At 42.8% G+C, this 24,223-nt stretch overlaps 1 protein-coding gene across 6 annotated transcripts in view; it reads right to left on the bottom strand.

The window, feature by feature from the left end:
- SLC66A2 (solute carrier family 66 member 2) overlaps positions 1-24,223 on the bottom strand; it is a 180,823-nt gene that overhangs the window by 63,559 nt on the left and 93,041 nt on the right. For all 6 annotated transcript variants that reach the window (XM_069730923.1, XM_069730920.1, XM_069730925.1 and 3 more), the window contains one exon: positions 809-1,025. In XM_069730923.1, the coding sequence (XP_069587024.1) occupies positions 809-1,025 (217 nt within the window). The remainder of the gene's footprint in view (positions 1-808; positions 1,026-24,223) is intronic.

Raw genomic sequence — 24,223 nt, 5'->3', positions numbered from 1 at the left:
AGTCTCCTTATTGGACCTCCGGTATAGCGGTTTAGCTGACTGTAAAACTTCTTCGTGATGCTCGAAAAAGATATTTGAATCCGCGTGGCTGCATGCCTTGTGACTGTTCGACAGCTGCAAAATGCCAAAGTCACTACAGCATGCTCGGATACCACCTAATCAGAGCTCGTTCGCTCATCATATCTTTAAAGGAGGCATTCCAGGACTTTACAAAAACAACAAAAAATGTACCTAAATAGTAACAGGCAGGTAATTGCAACTTACCTACCTGTTGTGCACGGTGCAGTTCTTCCCCGGCACAGAGTGGTCACAGACCACTGGGGATTCAGCTCCCTCTACTGGCGCGACTGTGGCGTCATTCTGATTGACAGCCGGCTCCCTCAGGGAGGCAGCGGGGATCTGGCTGTCAATCAGAATGACATCGGAAGTCCTGCACCGCTGACAGAATGCGGCAGAAAAGAAGCCTCCACCCTGTAGACGTGACGTCAGTAGAGGCTTCTGAATCCCCGGCACGGAGCAGTCACAGAACAAGAACGCACAACAGGCAGGTAAGAAAAAAAAAAATCAGTTAAGGGAAATAGAGAGCATTTCAGAGAACATCATGACTGGCTGCCATCGTGCATCCATGATGTCCATGGTTTGGGCAGCCTGATTCAACTAGCAGATTCCTTCTAAACTTAGAAAATGTCATATAACTGCCTACCACTGGATAAAAGCTGCCGCAGCTCATTTCAGAAGGGGTTGGCCTCCGATGAGAGAAATCCTTTAGTACTGCAATGACATTAGTATGTTATATAATGACACTTGCCTCATTCCTTCGGTTGAGTTATTCTGGTGATTCCGATAAAGCTGTGGAACTCCAAGCATAGCCTCAGTAAACACGGCCAGAAACCCCAGGCCTTCTACATAGAGTACAGAGTCCAGAGACAGGTAAGTGATGTACCCGGTCACTGCAGTGAATGCCAGCACACACTGCACGTAGTCCACAAATCTGCTCCAGTGCCAGAAGAAGTTCACATCAAAGTCTAAACAAAAAACATACAACACATTAGATTCTTGGAAATAACCACATCTCAACAGTATAACAGATACCACAACATTATGACACGGGGAAAGTTTAGTCAAAATAATACTCAAAAAAATGTACAATATATCAGAAAAGTGAGTACATCCGTCACATTTTTGTAAATATTTTATTATATCTTTTCAGGGGACAACACTGACAATAGGACACTTTGATACAATGTGAAGGAGTCAGAGAACAGCTTGTATAGCAGTGTAAAATTTGGTGTGCCCAATAAATAACTCACACAGCCATTAATGTCCAAACTGCTGGCAACAAAAGAGAGTACACCCCTAACTGAAAATGGCAAGTGTGTCAAAATTTTGTGTGGTCAGCATTATTTTCAAGCCCTGCCTTAACTCTCTTGGTCATGGAGTTCACTAGAGCTTCACATGTTGCCACTGGAATCCTCCTACATGACAACATCACGGAGCTGGTGGATGTGCAGGACCTTGTTCTCCTCCACCTTCTGTTTGAGGATGCTCCACAGATGCACAACAGGGTTTAGGCTACTTTCACACTTCCGTCTTTTTTGCTCCATCGCAATCCGTCGCTATGGGCAAAAAACGGATCCTGCAAATGTGCTTGCAGGATGCGTTTTTTGCCAATTGACTTGTACTAGCGACGGATGAGCACACGTCGCATCCGTCGTGTTTGGGCGGACGCGACGCACAAAAAAATACCGGATTACGTACCGGTAATGCTCTTTTATAGAGCCCACGACAGCACCCACTAGAGAGAGGGGATCCGCCCCTAGGAACAGGAAACCTACAGAGAGATAAAAGGGGCGGCCCCCCCTCGCTCCTCAGTTGTTTTACAGAGAATAGGAGGAACCGCCGCCAAGTTTTAGTTAATAGGTCCAAGTATATACATATATATACACATATTTACAACTTCATGCTACATCTTTCTAATATTTACATCTCACCAAACAAGCACCATGTGCAACTATATACAGAAAAGGGAGGGATGTGAACGGGTGCTGTCGTGGGCTCTATAAAAGAGCATTACCGGTACGTAATCCGGTATTTTCTATTCGCCACGACAGCACCCACTAGAGAGAATTGCAGAGACTATAGACTGGGTGGGTTTACTGAGTCAAGGACCGATACACCAAAAGTTAGATCAGAAGCAGAGGATAGATCTAATCTATAATGCTTATAGAAGGTATTTGGTGAAGACCAAGTTGCAGCCTTACATATAAGGTCTATTGGCACATTCGCCCTTTCTGCCCAGGAAGTCGACAAGGCTCTTGTAGAGTGCGCTCCCACATGCATTGGAGGATCTTCCCTCCAGCTTTATACGCCCAGATTATGGCCTCTCTGATCCAGCGAGATAATGTGTTCTTTGTGACTCCGGCACCCTTGGTTTTACCCTGGAAAGACACAAAGAGAGCCCTTCTCTTCCTCCAGTCCCTAGTTCTCTCTAAATAGGCTAGGACAGACCTTTTTACATCTAGGGTGTGAAGTCTTTCTTCTTCTGGAGTTGAGTGGTTCTCATAAAAGGTGGGTAACAAGATCTCCTGGGATCTATGAAAGGTAGAAGCCACCTTAGGGAGATAACAAGGATCTGTTTTTAAAAGTATCCTATCTGATGTTACCGTTAAAAAGGGAGGATCTATAGATAATGCATGGAGATCGCTCACTCTTCTGGCAGAGACTAACGCCACTAGCAAAACCGTCTTCAAAGAAATATTCTTTAGTGAGGCTGTATGGAGAGGCTCAAAAGGTGGTTGTGTTAATGCATTTAAAACTATCGAAAGATCCCACTGAGGAACCCGAGGAATGTTAATTGGTTTTGATCTTTCACAAGCGGATATAAACCGGGATATCCATTTATTTCCTGCAATGTTATGATTAAAAACAGCTCCTAATGCTGAAACCTGCACCTTCAGAGTGCTCACGGAGAGCCCTAATTACAGCCCTTTTTGTAGAAATTCTAACATTGCAAATATAGGAATCTCAGAGGAAAATTCTAACATAAATCCTGGTAGTTGAAGGTTTTCTGCTCTTCATAAGAGTATCGATTAACCCATTAGAAAACCCCCTGAGATTTAGTAACCGCCTCTCAAACTCCAGGCAGTTAAGTTCATGCCCTTTGCCTGAGGATGGAGGAATGGACCCTGAGAGAGCAGGTCCTTGGACTGAGGCAGAATCGATGGATCTGACACGGACATCGCCCTCAGCCATGAGAACCATGGCCTCTTCGGCCAAAATGGGGCTATCAACAGAACTTTTGCGCCCTCCTCCCTTATTTTTCTTATTACTATAGGTAATAGATTCCATGGAGGGAAAGCATAGGCCAGATCGAATGTCCATGGCGTCTGGAGGGCATCGAGTATGTCTGGCTTGTCCTCCCTGTTTAGAGAGGCAAACATCTTGACTTGACGGTTGGCTCTTGTGGCAAACAAGTCTATTTGAGGAACACCCCATCGAGCTGTTATTGATTTGAAAATCTTCCTGCTCAGCATCCATTCCCCTTGATGAAGAGTATGACGGCTCAGGAAATCGGCACGAAAGTTGTCTGTGCCTCTGATGTGTACTGCCGATAGTGATAGTAGATGACCTTCGGCTAACTCCATGATGTCTGATGCCACCTCCCTGAGTTTGTCCGACCTTGTACCTCCCTGATGGTTCAGATAAGCCACCGCAGTGGTGTTGTCGGAGAATACTCTTGTATGAGAGCCGCTGAGCTGGGGAAGAAAGTGGAGAAGGGAATAATATACCGCCCTCAACTCCTTGACATTCGAGGAATTATTAAGATCTGAGCTGGACCAAAGATCCTGAACCCATTGATCCTGAAAATGTGCCCCCCAGCCTTCAGGACTAGCATCTGTGGTCACAACACTAGAAGGAGTGATTACCCATAGAACCCCCTTTGAAAGGTTATTCTGATCCAACCACCACCTAAGGGAGTGTAATACTTTCGATGTTAGGAAAACTGTTCTATCCAGACATCCTCTATTCTTAATGTCCTCCTCCAATACAAATTTTTGTAGCTGCCTAGTATGGAACTGTGCCCACTGTACCGCAGGAATGCACGATGTTAGAGAGCCTAGCAACGACATGACCTGTCTTAGTGACATACTACGTCTTTTTATTGCTGAGGACACCTTATCAACTATGGAGATTTTCTTATCCTCAGGCAGTTTACAAATCTTGTCAACCGAATCCAGAAGGAGCCCAAGGAATTTCTGACACGTTACAGGCTGAAGTCTAGATTTTTCCCAATTAACTAGCCAACCCAGGGATTGTAAGGATAACACTACTTCCCGTAATCTCTGCTCACACTGTAGGGGGCTCTTTCCTACAATCAATAGGTCATCTAGATATGGGATGACCAAAGTATCCTTTACCCGTAAAAAAGACATTACTTCTGATAGTAACTTAGTAAAAATCCTTGGGGCCATAGATAACCCGAAGGGCATTGCTCTATATTGTAGATGACGAATTTGCCCCTCTATATAAACTGCTACCCGAAGAAATTGTTGGTGTGAATTATGAATGGGAATATGGTAGTAAGCATCTTTAAGATCCAATACTACCATGTAATAATTTGGAAATAGATTTTTTATAGCTGAACGAATGGATTCCATTTTGAATGTTTTAGGTCTTATAAAGGAATTCAGCTTCCTCAAATTGATTATAGTTCTGAAAGAGCCATCCGGCTTACTAATCAGAAACAAGGGAGAGTAAAAGCCTCTCCCTATCTGGGAAGATGGAACCTCTACTAGGACATTTTTGCGTAGGAGGGATTTAACCTCGGTTTCAAGTGCCTCTTGCTGAGGCTTGGATCTTAAGGTGGTAAGAAGGAAAGAATCCGGAGGAGTTCTAATAAAGTCTAGTGTGAGGCCTGAGGATGTTAATTCATTAGCCCATGGATTAGTTGTTATTTCTTTCCATTGATGACTGAATTGTTTTAGTCTTCCACCCACCGGAGAAATATCACTGATGGAATTTATCGGTTGGCTTGAAGGGGCGTTTATTAAACAGATTTCCTTTTTGTTTGAAATCTTTATTATTCCACCTGTCTCTGAAGCCTCCCTTTCTTCCGAATGGTGGCTTCCTTTCTTCCTCTCGCCTGCCTTAGTGAGAATATCATCAAGGACTGTTCCAAACAGGTACTCACCCTGACAGGGTATGGAACATAATTTGGATCTTGACTGGGCATCCCCCTTCCAGTTCTTTAACCATAAAGCCCGCCGAGCCGTATTAGCGAGATTAGCTGTTCTGGCCGCCAGGCGGAGGGAATCAATTGAGGCATCTGATATAAAAGCCGCTGCACCTTTAATCAAAGGGATAGATGCCCGTAATTTTTCTCTGGATACGCCACTTTTAATCTTTTGATCCAGCTGATCCAGCCAGACTAGCATTGATCTGCCAGTACATGTGGCTGAAATAGCCGGCTTGAATGCCGTGACACAGGCTTCCCACGATTTTTTAAGGAGTGCGTCTGATTTCCGGTCCATAGGATCTGATAAGGATGCATCCTCCACTGGTAAGGAGAAACGGCGAGATGTAGACGCAACTGCTGCATTGACTTTTGGTATCTTGGCCCAGGTATTCAAATCTTCATCATCAAAGGGGTAGCGTCTCTTACAGGATATTGGGACCAACCCCTTTTGACCTCTACTCCATTCTTTTTTAACGAGATCTTTTATGGCCTGATTTATTGGAAATACGTGGCCTTTCTTCTGAGAAAGACCAGCGAACATAACTTCTTGTGGTGTCTGGGGTTTTTTTGATTCAGATACCCCCATCGTATTTCTCACTGATTTTACTAGGTTGTTTATGCCCTCAGTTGGAAAACAGACGAAGTCCTCTTCCTCTGAGGAATTAGATTGCTGAGAAATATCAGAGTCGACCTCCCCACTCTCCGCTGATGTGTCAGCTCTAGGAGAGGATATTTTTCTCTTTCGTTTCTCCATATTTACTGAAGAAGTAGAACCACCTCCCAACGACTGAAGTTCTTCCCGAATTATGAGCCGTATCTCATTCATTTTAACCGATTCCTCCTGCCGTAAGGTGTTGTCTATACATGCCTGACACAGATTTTTAAGATAGGAGTCAGGCAGGGGTTCGGTACATATGGCACATTGTTTGTGCTTACTCTTCCCCGTCCTCTTTGCCTAGAAATAATATAAGCAAAGGAATCAATATAAGCTTCAGTGAAACTATAATATTTATACCGGCTGCGGAGATGTCTTAGCTTGGGGTGTGGAACGGGAGGATTTTCTTCCTGATTTATCAGTGGAGTCACTTATTTTAGAGTGTCCACTATTCCTTTTCCTGGCTTCACCACTAGGGACTAATGGCTCTTCCATAGGGTGCACCCTGACCTCCTCTTGGGACGACATAACGGCACGCTGACTGCACTTACTGACTACACTTTATAGTGCAGTAATGTACACACCCCTTGTTTTGTCCTTTTTTTTTACTTACAAATCCGGCGTTTAGGGTAATGGCACCGCATGGGGGAATCCAATATGGTGGTTCCCCCGGAAATTATCTCCAACACCGTGCCCCGGAAGTTCATCTCCATTTCCGGGACGCCGACGCTACTGCGCATGCGCCCGCGTCCTGTATACCGGGAGACGCCGCTGCCTGCTGCATCCCACCATGTCATCTCTTACCTTGGAGGGACAGGAGGGCCTCGGATCGCGGAACCGTCACACCGCTGCTCCCGGAGGACGTCCTCTATCACCGGCCGCACCAGGTACCCGCACTGTCGGCGTCTCCACAACGGTGTCCCAGCAGGGAGACCGTTGGATATCTTCAGGCTGCCTGTCAGCCGCACCAGATGAGGGGGGAGCCCGCAGGATCCTTCCCCCGACTGTCTACCTGCTCTGGAACCCCTGTCGCTCAGCAGAGTCGTACAGGCGGTAGTCCAGGCAGGTCTTCCTCTTCCTAAATCCATAGAGTCTTCTCTGTGGGTCTCCATCTAGGAACAGGAAACCAACTGAGGAGCGAGGGGGGCCGCCCCTTTTATCTCTCTGTAGGTTTCCTGTTCCTAGGGGCGGATCCCCTCTCTCTAGTGGGTGCTGTTGTGGCGAATAGAAAAAGTTCACTAACGTTTTTTGTGCGACGTGTACGCCATTTTGAACCGCGCATACGCGGCCGAAACTCCGCCCCCTCCTCCCCGCTCATCGCAATGGGCAGCGGATGCGTTGTAAAACTGCATCCGCTGCCCACGTTGTGCTAATTTTAGCACAACATCCGTCAGTACGTCGGGCCGAGGGTTTGCGACGGCCCCGTACCGACGGATGTGTGAAAGTAGCCTTAGGTCTTGAGACATGCTTGGCCAGCAGGGCTGTGGAGTCGGTAAGGCCTCTTTCACACTTCTGTCTTTCAGCTCCCGTCACAATCCGTCGTTTTTTGAGGATGCAGGATCGTGAAAAAAAAAATTGGCATGATCCTGCATTTTCTCATAGACTTGTATTAGCGACGGATTGTGATGGATAATATATTATTTTTTTCCATTTTGCCTGTTGTGTAAAATATTCATGAAAGAAAAAAAAAACATGTCTTGTTGTTATTGCAGTTTTTGCTTTGGTTCTCTCCCTCCCGCAAAGTCGGCATGGTAGTGACCCAAAGTATTTAGCTGAATTATTTTCACCTGTTTTTAGTGGTAATACTGTATATTGGGTTCGTCTGTTTAGGCTTATGCTGAAGTCTAAGAGCGCCATTTGTGCTCAAAACGCGTCCAGCGACTACATGGTAGCTTCCATCCAAATGATGTAACTTTTCGCTTGTCAGCAGTTTTTCATATTTTAATATGTTTAAATACATTTTTTATACTTTTTATTCCTGGAGCTGGATTTTTTTCTTTCCAGAGTGCACAAGTTTCAACGTCAGACAGAGATGTTTTTTCCTTGCTCGGACACTATGTGGACTACAGACGAATGTTTCTACTGGGTGAGCTTAAAAGTTTTTCTTTTTTTCCTACTATAAAAACTTGCTGTAATTATACTGATTCACAGATAAAGTTAACATGGCAATTTAACAGCACACTGCATACTGTAAAAACAATGTGCTCTTTTCTCCAGTCCTGGTTTCAGAACTGTATACAGTAAATTAAATGGCAGCAATCAAAACTACAATTCCTCATGCAAAAACCAAATCTTCATGCAGGTAAGTCCTAGACAAAAAAAATATGGCTAATGGAAGACGAGAGGGTTGAAAAAAGGAAAACAAAGAATAAAAAAGCCACAGAGGGAAGAGTTTAATGAATACATCTTATCTATAGAGCTCAATAATAAGACTACGTTCCTACGGGCAGTGTCTGCAGGCAGCTAAAACGTTATCATTTCATAGTGTGTTTTCTAGCTCTGCATTAGAAAACCTAATTTCTGAATACAGCTCAAGTTAAAAAACAAAATCACAGAAAAGTAAATTCTAAAATTGGTAGTGTTAAAAGGTGGGACAGTTATTGACTGAAAGGTGAATATTGTTGTATACACTTATTTATTATTATTTATACATTTTTCAATTTATTATTTCCCTTTTCAGATTTTGAAGGCTACTTTTGCAATACAAGTGAATATTATTGCTGGGCAGAAGAAAATCTTTACTTGTAATAACCAGCTCTTCCCAGGTAATTTCACACCCAATTAAAGAGACTACCACATACTGCATTGTGGGGGACAGGAAATCACAGTAACTGCACATCAGTCTAAGGCAGGTTTGTCATGGCTAAATCAGAAGTTTAAGCGTAGGCTGCATTGTGCATGAAATATTACATTTTGGCACAGATTCATCTAGACCGGTGTTTTGTACCGCGTTGAAGCAAAATGCATCAAATTAATTTAGAGACGTTCAGCGACACAAGAAATATATTCTAGCCTCTTTCCTTAATTCTTGCCACGCTTTGAATGTAAAATAGGGATGATTTTCTCAGCCGACTTTTGCCATGTCCCTTCCATACTACATTTAACCCACTGTTGAAAAAAAAATAAATAAAATCAATAGAGTAGGTTGGGAATGGGTTAAACACACTGAAATTCGCAAAATTTCGTGCAACTGCTAGTTGCAAAAGATATAACATGTCAAGCAGATTTACACAGGAAAACTGGCAAAAAATATTTGAAGAATTAGGCCCTATGAGTTTTGTTTTTTAGGGAACTCACAGGCTTCACAAAACCCATGTGTAGCAGGCAATGTATATCGCAACACACAACTCAAATGAAATTAAGAGTAAAAGAGAACTGGTCACTACTCTGTTACCGTAATTGCCAACTTAAGCATAATGTGGCTAACGAAACAACCAACTCCTCCCTTTATAGACTCCTTTGTGGAAATATGGGTTTCTAAATTTTACTGTATCCAGTATGCAAGTTCCCTCTTGAACCAAGGGGGACGATTACTTTTTCCCCGTCTATGATCCTGCCCAATCGTAAGCAGGCAGTGTCATACTAGAGGGGTGGGGAGAAGCAAGCAAAGTATGTATAGTGTTGAAGCAGCATACAGCATCATGGGACCAGCTCTTGTCACATATGACACAATGGACCTGCAACAGCTGTCACGATGTTATACGCCGATACATGTAGTAAGTCCAGAATGTTGTGTGTGAAAGCTGCTGCCATGATGCTCTTTGTTGCCCAGCACTTCACGCTGTAACTCCTCCTCTCCTGGCATTGTAATGACAGGAAGCAACGTCAGTGAGTTCTCAACATGGCCAAGTGAGGCATCAAGTCTTACCAGGAAATGCTGAAAATGCTTGTTTTGGATTGCTCTGTGGGCTTTTGCTTTTTTCCCCCCTCTACGACACTGCTTTTTGTGATTGCACAACACCGTAGAGCAGGGATGGGGAAACTCAGGCCCACGACGGCCCTCAATGTTTTTGTATCCGGCCCTTGGGCAGATTCCTGAAGACCGCAGTGCTTGGGCCGACAGCCCTGTTATTTATTCTTGCTCTGTGCACGCAGTGTTCACCACGGAATGCCGAGGCACAAGTAATGAAAGACTACATCCGGAGACCAATGTCAGCGTCAGGACTTAAAAAAAGCAAAAACTTTTAATTAATGCTTCAACTCCATTTTGATGAGATAGGCAGGTGCAAATAGAAAAAAAGTTGTCAAAAAAGTCCTCTTTAATGTGGTCGTCCAGTACCTTGATATTGATGACCTATCCTTATGGTAAAGTATCACTGTCAGATGGGCCAGGGTCCTGACGACCCATCGATCAGCTGTTATTAGCTCTGGCAATCAGCGGTGTACAGAGCGGAACAGCACAGCTTACTGACATGTAGATAAGCTCCAGTGTACGGAGCTGTGATCCTTTTTGTATACAGTTTATATGTTGCTGCCAAAATAGCGGATCATGGGGTTGTCGGGTGTTAGACCACAATGAAGTAACGCGGATGACTCATCATTAATATCAAAGTATTGGACAACCCTTTAAATTACAAAATACAAAACATTTGTCGCTTACTTGAGTTCAATAAAGCAAGACGGTAAAATATTAAAATATACTGCTACTGTGGGCAGAACCCATGTTTTTAATCACTACATTTATGACCGATTCCAAATATCATAGCACGTGTTTCACGCCAGCAGACGTCTCCATCTGGATTACCTATTTACCTTCATAGTTTGCCATTATTAGTTGTTGACGCTGTTATTTGATAACGGAAGATTACCCCTCAGAAAGCAATATCCTGAAAATGACAAAGGACGAGGTCATCTCTCAAACATTGACCAATGCGCACAAGATATGAGGAGTGATATTTATTTTGAGAAAACCCCTGAAAATCTATTTCTAAACTGACACCATTTTTAATTAAACTAAAAGGAGAATATGATCCCAATTGAGGAAATAACGTGTGGCATTTCTGCAAATAATGTCATGTCAATTATTTGCTTCTGCCAAGTCACATAGGTTATAGAAGAAAAGTTTGAACAGCGATTCTATCGACTATATCCTCATCAGTTTCAGAGAAAACATTGATTACAACAAAACAGACTTTGATTGCAGCTTTTCGGTTACCGTACCCTGCTGCATAACAAATTCTGGAGGGAAAACCCTTAGGCTACGTTCTTAGCTCCACTTCGGATCACCTGGAGAGAAGCCGTGGAAATAACATTGGAAAGAAGAAGAAGCGGAGGAGTTGTACATTTCACTCTTTCCAAAGCAAAAGGCTGAAATGCACACCTACATCCACAGCATTAACTGACATGCTACTGATCTCAAACCCACAGCTCATGCCAATTTACGACATCTCTATGAGGTTCCTTAAAATCTGCTGCACTATGATGGCAATGTAATAGGCAGCAGAGTTTACACAATAGAATGCAGTGGGACATTCGCTGTTTTCACAGTGTGGGACCTTATCTAAAAAGTAAATAGGAAATAAAATAAAAAACCGGTTAAAAAAAAAATGATCTTAAAACTATAAAAATCCTTTAGTCAATAGTGACAAATCAAAGAAAAACAAGTATCAAGTACTAAAAACAGCCCAAATTATCAGCACTATCTGGACCAGGGCTGGATCTTCTCCGCATTCTACCTCTGAACAAGACTCATACAACAATGCATTTTGGCAATTTGTAAAACGAGCAATGAAGTCCATGGAACCATCTCAAACAGAGCTTCAGACATGTTTAAAATTGGAATATATAAACCTTACTAATATGCCTTCATAATTATCAACTATTCCGACTATCCTGGCAAGATCACTGCAACATCCTCTCCGTTTCTTCCCATCTAAATATTATTCACCCCTCCACTTCATCCCTAACGCCGCAGTTTGATTAGTCCATCTCTCCCCTTATTATTCATTTGCCAGTCTCTTCTCTGGCTCCCCACTGCTCAGAGAATCCAGCTCAAAATACGAATACTGACATTATAAGCAATTTTTATAGGGAACCTGTCAGCAGGATTTCACACCACAAACTATAATGTTCAGGTAGCTCTTTGAAAGACAAGTTACAGAGAAATCAGCATTTTAACTGTCACTCCAGCTCTATTCTCCGCCTAGCGCAGCTTCTTCCTGCCGGACTGACCGCTCCTGTGCCTGAAGTAACACACAGCACAGAGGATGTCAGTGGCGGCATTGGGCAGGGAATAGAGCTGGAGTGACAGAAGCTTCAGATGCACAACAGCTCTTCAGCCTGATTTAGAGATCAATTACAATGTGGACTTCTCAAAAATAAAATGGCCATGTAAAAGGTATTGCTGGACTTATCTTTGAAAAAGCTACATGCACAAATAAGTAGCTTGTGGGTGAAATCTTGCTGACAAATTCCCTTTAACCTGTCTACTACATACATTTACTCTCGCTACCAAATGCCACGCAACCTCTGATCTTCATAAGATGTCCTTCTCTGCTGTCCTCGTCTCTTCCACGCAACGTTCCCCAAGATTTCACCTTTGCCTTCCCCCATACTCTGAAAATCGACGTGAGTATAAGGAAAAGGACTTCAAAACTCGTCTGATGAAGAACACCTACAACGTGCCAGAACGCTGCTGCCCTCGCAGAGCCATGCTTGTAGCCATTAGCCTCTCTTACTGTATATCCTTCCCCCTTATAGATTATAAGTCCTCATGGGCAGGGTCCTCACTCCTCACTCAGGGTCCTCACTTTAACAAACCTGTTATATATTGGCAATATTTGCCATGTTGATTAAACATGTTCTGAATACATAGCTCTCTGAAATCAGTGATGCTATGACTAATGATAACTCAAGCTTCACTGTCCTTGCTGGTCTCAGGTCCTGAGCAAAGCCTGCCTTCTTCCCCGTCTCTGGATTAAGGTGCTGGCTTAGCTATTAAAATGAGACTCTAAGCCAGCCTCCTACATAAAGTGATCTCAGTACTGGGGGAGGCGGGGGGGGGGGGGGGGGGGTAGGGGATCCCTCTTCTGTATTTAAGAAAGTGGAAGGGATCTGCAACCAGCGGCGACTGTGGAACAATGAAAATGTAACCACTTAGTTGTATATATTCGATTTAAAAAAAAAGCCTTTGTGATTGTGGACCTACTTGAAGTGTAGTTTTTTTTTTTTTTTGTTTTTTTTTTTTTGAAAGATTAGCGAATATATTCACCCCTCCCCCAAAAGAAAAAAAAAGGATAAAATAGAAATAAGTGAAAATTTACAATTTTAATACATTATTTTATTTTCTCCACATGTGCTAAGAAAATATGTCAGATTGGGGAGAATGTATAGTTATTTCATAATTTATATATTTAGAGACGTTTAACTCACAAACTAGGAGAGTAAAGTAGAGAAAAAGTACAACACACTTATTTAGAGAGAAATATCTATGGAAGGTCTAGATATCTGCGTGAATACAAAGCTTATGACCCTTGTGGAAATGTGTGAATTATCTTCATTTTCTAAAAGAGAAAATAAAATATGGTATTATTTTTACATAATAGAAATGTTATAATGAGTGTAATTGAATGTGAAATTACACCCATTCAACTATCACCTTAACTCCCACAGATGGAACTTTTAGATCCTCCATCATTACAAACAATAGCTCAGGAAAGTTTAGCACATTCAATCACATAAAACCTCAACAATACTGCAAAGAAGTCATTTGTATCACAAAGTGCCGCTGTCATATACAAATTATTTACATTTGATTTAACTGTGCAGCTCTTAAAGGGGTTTTCCACTTTTATAAAAGTGGACCCCATGCGACCCAATCGGCTGTGGTGATGTAGACGGCATATATTGCACAAGTGATCGTACAGTCGCAGGTTCAACCAAGTACAATAGAAAGAAAAACATAATTTTCCTAAATTACAACTAAAAGGAAAAAATATATAAAACATGCTGGTTTTGCCACATCCATAAAAGTCCAAACAATCATAAAATGGACTTAAAAATGTACTGAGAAGAGATCGAAACGTATCTTCCCCTTATGGGGCACTTCTGAAGTGTCTCTTTTTCTGACCTGAGTGATACCCTGGGTTTAGTAGACAGGGCTCAATCAATTGATTTTTACTTGCTTGTTTCATTGCAATTGACATTTACGCTATGTACACACGTACAGTTTTTTTCGCGCTAAAAACGCTATAAAAACTCATTAAAGACGCATACATTATGCATTCTATCATTTAGAATGCATTCTGCATGTTTTGTGCACATGGATGCGTTTTTTTCCGCAAAAAAAACGCATTGCGGTAAAAAAAAATGATCATGTTTATTATTTTTGCGGACTTTCTGCGTTTTTCCCGCAATTCTATGCATTTGGGGGAAAAACGCACAAAAAACGCACCAAAACGCGTCAAAATCGCTGTAAAAACGCATGCGGATTTCTGGCAGAAATGTCCGGTTTTTGAAAATTTCTGCAAGAAATCCTGACGTGTGCACATAGCCTTACTGTATTTTTCAGATAAGACGCACTTTTTTCCCAAAAATTTGGGAGGAAAACAGAGGTAAGAAGGCAGCTGTGGTGGAGCGGGGTCACAGAAGGCCGGCAGTGGCAGGGCGATGCTGAGGGATCCAGCGGGTGTCCCGGTGGTGCAAGATTGCGGACCCTGGGCTCACAAAAAATGTTACCGGTGACCGGTGTCCCCGCATTTCCCTGCGGTAACTTCAGGGAAATGGCCACTGGAGTCTGCGCATGTGCACATATCGATCTTGGCCTTTAAGATCTCAATCTACGCATGCGTCGCCTCAGGAAGCCATTTTCCTGAAGCCCACCGCAAGAAAATAAATGGGAACTGTGAGGGTATGTGCACATGTAGAAAGGAGCTCTGCAGATTTTTCCGCAGCGGATTTCCCGCGGTTTTTATGCAGATTCCACCTGCGGTTTTCTATTATAGAGCAGGCGTAAGCCGCTGCAGAATCCGCACAAAGAATTGACATGCTGTGGAATGTAAGTCGCAGCGTTTCCGCTTGGTTTTTTTCCGCAGCATGGGCCCTGCGGATTGCGTTTTCCATAGGTTAACATTGTACTGTTAAACACATGGGAAACTGCTGCAGACCCGCAGCTGCGGAAACGCAAAATCCGCCACGTGTGCACATAGCCTGAGGAACCCTGCTCATCGCATACATTTTTTGACAGCCCAGGGGCCAACAGCCTTGCACAGTCTGGACAAGCCTTCTCCAAGCCCAGTGCCTACAGCATAGCCTAACTCCTGCTGCCACCACCGACTACCTGCAGCAGCAACCCTGCCTCCAGTGACCCCGCTCCACCACCGCCGCCCTACAGGACTATGACGCGCCATTATTTCATGTAAAAACAAGTTTTCCCATTTTCCTCCCCAAAATATGTGGTGCGTCTTTTGATTCGATGCATCTTATAGTGCGCAAAATATCTGTGTGTTTTTGTATTGTTGTCTTGGTTTACTTTGTGCAAAATCTAGCAAAATATCACGGTTAATTTTTTTAAAGCTATAAAAAAGGGCATCTCCACCAAAATATTATCAATGAAAAAAATCAGTTCAGGGCACATAGCAACAAGCCCTTACTCAGCTCCATCAACTAAAAGAAAAGTTATGTTTCTCTGATACAAACAAACAAAAAAAAATATAAAAAATTTAAAGTTATGGCTTTTGGCAACAGGAACAATGGTATAGCCATTCACCGAGGGCTTCCAGCATTTTTACCAGCACAGATAGTAATTGCAGCTTGTTTTGACCATATCTTGATATCTCTGGCATTAGTATCAATAGTTATTGCTGGGGATGGCGCAGTTACCACCAACGTTCTTTGTACTGACATCTGTATTTCAGCTTTAAAGTGGAGCTGGTTATTTCCAGTCCAATAGTCTGACATGCCTGAGCCTGGGAGAGATGCACAATATTGAATTTTATTTTTAGCTGCTTTCAGGTTGTTTGGGGTGTACTTAAGATGTGGGAGTTCCTGTCGTTTGCAAGACAAAGATGATTAAAATAGCAGAAAACTGAATGAAGCACAAGGCAACGCAATGTAGATGACAGCTTGCTAGTACGATCACTCTGTCCCCACACGGTATGCATACTGTCGGAAGCACATCCCACTTACAACTGCTGATCGGGTGCTGACAATGATATTTATGATGGATAAACTATCCAATCAGCTGATGAACAAGTGGTTAATTAGTGGAGTATTTACAAGGGGCAAGGATCGGAAACACGTATTTTCACTAACACTCTGACCATTGTAAATTGACCTAAAAAGAACATTTCTCTTGCAGTGATCACTATAGGGAAAATGAAAATATATGGCTTACCATGTTTTCTGCTGAGAACAGCTCACAGCCAGGGGTGACCCCACATTTTAATGAGACAACCCCTTCAAATGTGTTTTTTTTTTTTTCTACATTTTATTGAAGGAAAAAAAAAAAAAAAAAAGTATGTGGGATACAGATAGTGGCTCAGTTGTCTTGAATAGGCCCAGGTCGAAGGTCTCTGCAGCATTTACTTATTTAAAATTAGGGTTTCCGTCAAGGCCAAATCTAAGAGTCATTTGGTAGAATTAAGGTAAGTTAGTCTGATAGATGCCCAACCGGTATTGTGAAGTCTTGTAAATGTCCTCTATTGTGGACCAGAAGTAGGAAATTACTATATGTAGGATTTAGGCCACGCCACTGACAGAGGGGACAGTTCCGGGAATCTTTTCCTTCATGCAAGTCTCCAACCTGTGGCTTTGGAGCCACAGGAGGCTCATGACCAATGTCGTCTGGCTCACAGCTGTAAGCCAACTTGGTGCAATAGCACTAGATCTAGAAAAGAGCAATGAAGGGAAGGTCTCCTCCTGAAGGTGACTTTTGTAAGTTGCCCTAAACATAAGAGCACTTCTGTCTGCATACTTACTGGGGAAGGGCATAAATATTATAATCTGGAAATATGATACTATGGTTAGAGGGGTGTTGAAGCTGGATGCAGTAGTGTGGGGAACTTCCTGTGAGAACTCCAAATAGGGTAAAGTAAGAGGAAGCAGGTCAGCAGTAGTCAGAGTTGGATTCTCATCCATTCCCCAATCTATATTGGATGTCAAGCTCTATAGAGATCACATGGTTTAACCCCCTCTTCTTGGAATGAATTCCAGGTTACAAAAAATGGGAGGATCGGGGACAGTTCAGGGAAGATGGAAGACCTGGAGATAAATACTAAGTACAGCATAAATAGAAGTGTCCATGGTGGAATAAGCATTTATTTGTTATGTTATGTTTGAGATGAATGCACAAGACAATTGAGGAAAACACATAATATGGCTCGCAGAACCGATTTTAATGCTTTTAAGTGAGTGTACCGACATAAGTGTACGATCAATTTCAGAAGGCTAGCTGCATGGTTGTGTCAGTGTGGGAAGACTAAATGCAACATGAGGGGAAGAGGGGAAGGAAGCCCAAACTAGGGAAAGGGGGAGTGGAGACCCCTAGGCAGATCTAATAGCACCCTTCCTCCCCTACCGTCCCTATATTGGTTCCACACCAATCCCTGAGCAGGAACCGAAGCCCTGTATATCCCTAGAGCTAGGCCCTGAATAGGGAAGTGGGGGGGGGAGGTGATGAGCACTGGTTAGACCCCACTGTATACTAAAGAGAAGGAGGGAGACAAACAAGGGGAAAGCAACTTCGCTTGAGCAGACTCCGAGATTTAACACCAAACATCCTCCAACAGCATCAGAGAGGAAGTAAGCCGACTGCTATAGCTCCAGGATCAGAAAAAACTTGGCACTCAAGAAGAATTTTGGTGTAAAGAAGAAGATCCATTAATGTGCATCCACAAAGATATAGCTCCAGGCCGTCATAAGGAAAAATGTGAATAACACCGGCGATTCCCTGAAGCAGACAGAGTCTATAAACACCCAGGTCCAGGTGTGTCAATTAGAGCCGGAGGAAAGTTGCCACTGAGTCCACAAATTAGGAGGATTAAAAAGGCATCTGCAATGCCAAACACAGAGACCTTCTGCAGCCAGATGCAGAGCGACTGTCTGTAGCATCTGACACCCATGACAATGGCAACACATTGTCCGGTAAGGCTACACTCCATCTTGATGGTGTCAATATTTCTTTAGAAAATCTGTGACATTTCCCCAAACCAAAGTGGTAAAAAGAATGTGATTCTACTTAACAGGAAACCAGTCATGTGAAAAACCACCATTAACCTGCAGATGTGGGATAAATCTGCAGAATAGCAGCGCTAAGAACCTGAACCTTGAGCCCCACTGCTGAGAGAAAATTAACTTTATTACCACCAGCAGCGTTCGGGTTCCGGTGCTGATTCAGTCACTGCAGTCACCCCCCTCCCCCCATGACTAAAGAAAAAAATCATTCATTTAATAATATAGTTACAATATGACATACATATTATGTTTGTGCAGGGCTACTAATTTATTTGTACAGAAGGGTAAAAAAAAAACAAGGCTACTGCATTAAAGATGAAATCAAAAAAATGTTTAATATAGAAAAGGCAAATATCCAGAAAAGTAGCAGCATACCCAAATGATTACTTGTCCAGTAGAACAGTACCGATAGCGTATAAAAGTCACTTTATTACAGAAGATCAGTCAAGCAAAGCTAATTTGTATATAAAAAGTCTGTATTACTATTAGGTAGAGGAATCCCAAAGGTAGCGAACACAATAATGAGGTCAGCAACTTATAGATTTGTTCTAAAATCTAGATTTCCACTCATCTAATAGCTACAGGTAATTGGGATATATTCCAGTTACTCAAGGGAATACTCTGAAGCATAAAACAGGCAGAGATATAGAAATGCTGTCAAGTAAATGCTCGGTTTACTGCTTTGGTAAATAATGTACTTCATCAAGAGCCATTTGTAATTATTGCATTATGGGGACTGCATGGGAATATTGCACTACAAAAAAAATATAAGTATGGAAAAGCTTATGACACGTATATGAATATCTATATAAAAACGTACAGCCTCATAATAAAGAAAAGATTGCAACAAACCATGTAAAACAAGAGGGGCTGAAAAGCTCTTAGAGGACCATGGACTACGTCCGGGAACTGTGAGCGGTTACACTCAACTGTGAGCACCGGGCAAGCCAAGCGCCATGCTGTGTTCTCCTGAGAAGTCTCGGTAACGTGGATGCCCTACAACTAAAGCCAATACATTTCAGGTCATTTTAGATCTAAATACTTATATAAGGAAATAAAAGAAAGGAAAGAAACCAGTCGTAAAAACAAACTGGATTTCACAATCAATTTCAACTGTGAATGTGGTTCTGTACGTGATTGTAAAAACTAGTTCTAAGTTTTACCCTGCGCAGCACTGGAGAAGCCATATAGAAACATTCCATCATTTACTATTGAAAGACCTGCGTCTTTCACTCATGTATCCCAAAATAATATCAAGGAAGCCCCGAGGATCTTTGGTGTTTGGTGACCAACAGTATTAGGAGTAACTCCCCCAAGAATCTTATGTGGTATTTCCTGATGGCGTTCTTTGAAACTCAGAAACGCGTTGAATAAAGACCACTTTTTAACAATACCTTTGGACTACATGATTCAGCATTGCAGATTGACCACGTTCTCCTACATTGTATTCTAAATATACACTTCAAGAATGCTGGCGTCAGTTATTTAAAGTTTTCTAGGGAGCATTAGCCTACATTCTCTACTCCCAATGAGTAAGTTCTGTTATCACTGCCCCTGAAAGTAGCAAAATAGGCTGGGGAAAAGGAGGCGTTTGGAAGCCATGTTTTTTTTTTTTTTTTTACAGAAATTAACACTTTTCTCCTGAAAACGTCATTTGCAATGTTTCATAACTTCCCATGCTGGACAGAACTACATAAAAATATGTTTAGTAATGGTTTAAATAAATATAAACCGTGTGAAAATGTTGAAGACGTTAGGCCAGAATAATTAAATTTCTGCATATCGGCCTTTGTCAGAAGGCCCGGGAAATAAAGCAAAGTTAGCAAAAATATAGGAAAGTGAAGTGCAAGAAAAGTACCTCAGTGATTTGGGTTCCCATACCTAAGGAGTTACAACATACTAGGCGTAACCACTTCCAGGGTATTTTAGCAGGTTGGGTTTTCGAAAAACTTGGACTATGGTTTCAATCACTAAGGAATAAAGTTTGTGTGAATCAATAAGCAGAACCCGGTCCACTGGACACGTAATTAATCTGTGACAGCAGCTGGATGGGTGTCCTAATTAGAACCACAAACTACCTAAAAACATCTCAGACCCCTTTTTTGATTAGCCAGCTTGGAGAAATGCAATGAATGCTTTATGATGTTATGCCCGGCGAGCTTATCAAAAAAGGATACAGGAAAAAAAGAAAACCGTTCTCAGTGATCCCATGGAGAGGCCATAGATTACGAATACGGATGACGAACCAGGTCCAGAAAAACAGTAATTAGACCTACTGGTAATTGTATTTCCAGGAATCCATCCTGACAGCACACTGGAGGACGTCCTTCTTATCCTTGATGGGACAGGAACACGAGAGATTAAAAGGACCCTACCACCCTTCAGTGCTTTTCCAAAGTAACACATCTGGATGGATGCAAAAACACAGGTTTATTCCAACAAAATAATCAATCATACAAATGTTACATCACATAAGTATAAAGATCATACATTAGGGAGGGAACTAATAGTGCTGTCAGGATGGATTCCTGGAAATACAATTACCAGTAGGTCTAATTACGGTTTTCCAGTTCACCACCTGACAGCACACTGGAGAAATACCAAAGGAGAATGGTATTTAGGGAGGGACCACCGCTTTCAGTACCCTTCTACCGAAAGCCAACTGTGGTGACACTACATCTAACTTATAGTGATTAGAGAAGGTACTAAGGCTAGACCATGACGCAGCTCTGCAGATCTGATCTGCCGTCGCCCCCCCCCCATGATGTGGCCATGGCCCTGGATGAAAGGGCTTTAATGTTAACCGGGGAATCTTGTCCTCTAGCTTTATAAGCTAAACTGATTGTGGATTTTATCCACCGTGCGATAGTCGCTTTAGACGCCTTTCTACCTTTATTTGGACCCCTGAACTGGACGAACAAATTGTTGTCCCGTCTCCAGGGTCTGGATAAATCGAGGTACAGTTAAGTCCATATATATTTGGACAGAGACAACATTTTTCTAATTTTAGTTATATACATTACCACAATGAATTTTAAACAAAACAATTCAGATGCAGTTGAAGTTCAGACTTTCAGGTTTCATTTGAGGGTATCCACATTAAAATTGGATGAAGGGTTTAGGAGTTTCAGCTCCTTAACATGTGCCACCCTGTTTTTAAAGGGAACAAAAGTAATTGGACAATTGACTCCAAGGCTATTTCATGGACAGGTGTGGGCAATCCCTTCGTTATGTCATTCTCAATTAAGCAGATAAAAGGCCTGGAGTTGATTTGAGGTGTGGTGCTTGCATTTGGAAGGTTTTGCTGAGGAGTAAACATGCGGTCAAAGGAGCTCTCCATGCAGGTGACACAAGCCAACCTTACGCTGCGAAAACAGAAAAAAACATCTGAGAAATTGCTACAATATTAGGAGTGGCAAAATCTACAGTTTGGTACATCCTGAGAGAGAAAGAAAGAAAGCACTGGTGAACTCATCAATGCAAAAAGACCTGGGCGCCCAATGAAGACAACAGCGGTGGATGATCGCAGAATAATCTCCATGGTGAAGAAAAACCCTTTCACAACAGCCAACCAAGTGACCAACACTCTCAAGGAGGTCGGCGTATCAATATCCAAATCTACTATAAAGAGAAGACTGCATGAAAGTAAATACAGAGGGTTCACCGCACGGTGCAAGCCACTCATAAGCATCAAGAATAAAAAGGCTAGACTGGACTTTGCTAAAAACATCTAAAAAAGCCAGCACAGTTCTGGAAGAACATTGTTTGGACAAATGAAACCAAGACCAACCTCTACCAGAATGATGGAAAGAGAAAAGTATGGCGAAGGCGTGGTACAGCTCATGATCCAAAGCATACCACATCATCTGTAAAACCCGGCGGAGGCAGTGTGATGGCACGGGCATGCAAGGCTGCCAGTGGCACTGGGTCACTAGTGTTTATTGATGATGTGACACAGGACAGAAGCAGCCGAATGAATTCTGAGGTATTCAGAGACATACTGTGTGCTCAGATCCAGCCAAATGCAGTCAAAATGATTGGTCGTCGTTTCATACTACAGATGAACAATGACCCAAAACATAAAGCCAAAGCAACCCAGGAGTTTATTAAAGCAAAGAAGTGGAATATTCTTGAATGGCCAAGTCAGTCATCTGATCTCAATTCAATTGAGCATGCATTTTCCTTGTTAAAGACTAAACTTCAGACAGAAAGGCCCACAAACAAACACCAACTGAAAACCACCGCAGTGAAGGCCTGGCAGAGCATCAAAAAGGAGGAAACACAGCGTCTGGTGATGTCTATGAGTTCAAGACTTCAGGCAGTCATTGCCAACAAAGGGTTTTCAACCAAGTACTAGAAATGAACATTTTATTTAAAATTATTTAATCTGTCCAATTACTTTTGGTCTCTTTAAAAACAGGGGGGCACATGTTAAGGAGCTGAAAATCCTCAACCCTTCATTAAATTCTAATGTGGATACCCTCAAATGAAAGCTGAAAGTCTGAACTTCAACTGCATCTGAATTGTTTTGTTTAAAATTCATTGTGGTAATGTCTATAACCAAAATTAGAAAAATGTTGTCTGTCCAAATATATATGGACCTAACTGTACCTGAGAACCGAGTCTCTTACGTCTAGTTTGTGGTAAAAACTCTCCTTCTGATTTTTAGGGAACTGGAAAAATGATGGTAAAACGATCTCTTGATTCATATTGGAATCTGACACAACTTTAGGGAGAAACGCCGGATCGAGTCTGAGTACTAATTTGTCCTCGAATATCTGCAGATATGGATTCTGCACCGACAGAGCCTGTAATTCCCCCAATCTTTTTGCCGACGTGATCGCAACTAAAAATGCAGTTTTAAGGGAGAGCTTATCAATTCCTATATCCCCTGTTACATCCCACGCCTGTTCACATAGGAAATTTAGAACCAAGTTCAGATCCCACGGCGGGACTGACTTTCTAATTAATGGTTTTAGTCTCTGGACTGCTCTAGAGAATCTACTAATCCAGGGATGGGCAGACCGGGAAGAATCAAAGAATACACTCAGGGCCGCTATCTGGACCCTTAATGTACTTGGTCTAAGACCTTTTTGAAACCCTGACTGCAGAAAGTCAAGAATTTTGGGGATGTTTGGATGGTCAGTGTCAACTGTCGTCTCTCCGCAAAACCCACAGAATCGCTTCCATATTTTGGTATAGATAGCCGATGTCACCGGTTTCCGGCTGGCTTGAAGGGTAGAAATGACCTCCTCTGAAAGCCCTTTTGCTCTTAAGACCTTCCGTTCAGGATCCAGGCCGCCAGCTGAAGTGCTCCCAGATTCTGGTGTAGAACTGGACCTTGCAGAAGAAGATCCTCTCTTTCTGGTAACAGGAGGGGTTCTTCCACTGACAGTTTCCTTAGCAATGGAAACCAACTCCGTTTCGGCCAGTGAGGAGCTATGAGTATGACTTTGGCCCCGTCCTCGCAGATCTTTCTGAGTGCCCTCGGGATCATCACTAGAGGAGGGAATGCATACAGAAACCCCTGGCTCCAGGGTTGCGAGAAGGCATCGATCGCGGCTGGATTCTCCCAAGGGTTTAGGGAATAGAAGATCTTGAGCTTCGCGTTTTCTTTTGTTGCAAATAGGTCCACCGTCGGTCTCCCCCAACGATGACACAGATCCTTGAACACCTCGTTGTTTAGTTCCCACTCCATGGGGGATACGTTCTTTCTGCTGAGGAAATCTGCCAACTGGTTCTTGGAGCCCTCCAGGTGGATCGCCGAAATGGACAGAACCGACCTTTCTGCCCACTGGAATATGCGTTCTGCCAGGTTTTGTAACGCCAGATGTCTTGGACCGCCTTGATGCCGCAGGAAGGCTACCGTTGTCGTGTTGTCTGAGAAGACCTTCACGTGTTTGTTCTGCAGCAGTGCTGCGCCGCCGTCAAGACCTCCCAAACCGCCTGTAGCTCTCTGTGGTTTGAAGACTGGTTGCTGTCTTCCTTTCCCCAACGACCTTGAAAATATCTTCCCAGTATATGACCTCCCCAACCGAGCTGACTGGCATCTGTTGTAACTGATATGCTTGGTGTCTGAAGCCACGGCACCCCCAGTCGGAGGTTTCTGGAAAGAGTCCACCACACCAGAGATCTTTTGACTTGCGGAGTAAGGCTCAGGG

This window comes from Ranitomeya imitator, chromosome 6 (genome assembly GCF_032444005.1).
Source record: "Ranitomeya imitator isolate aRanImi1 chromosome 6, aRanImi1.pri, whole genome shotgun sequence".
NCBI lineage: Eukaryota > Metazoa > Chordata > Amphibia > Anura > Dendrobatidae > Ranitomeya > Ranitomeya imitator.
This window is presented reverse-complemented; position numbering and strand designations above follow the sequence as displayed.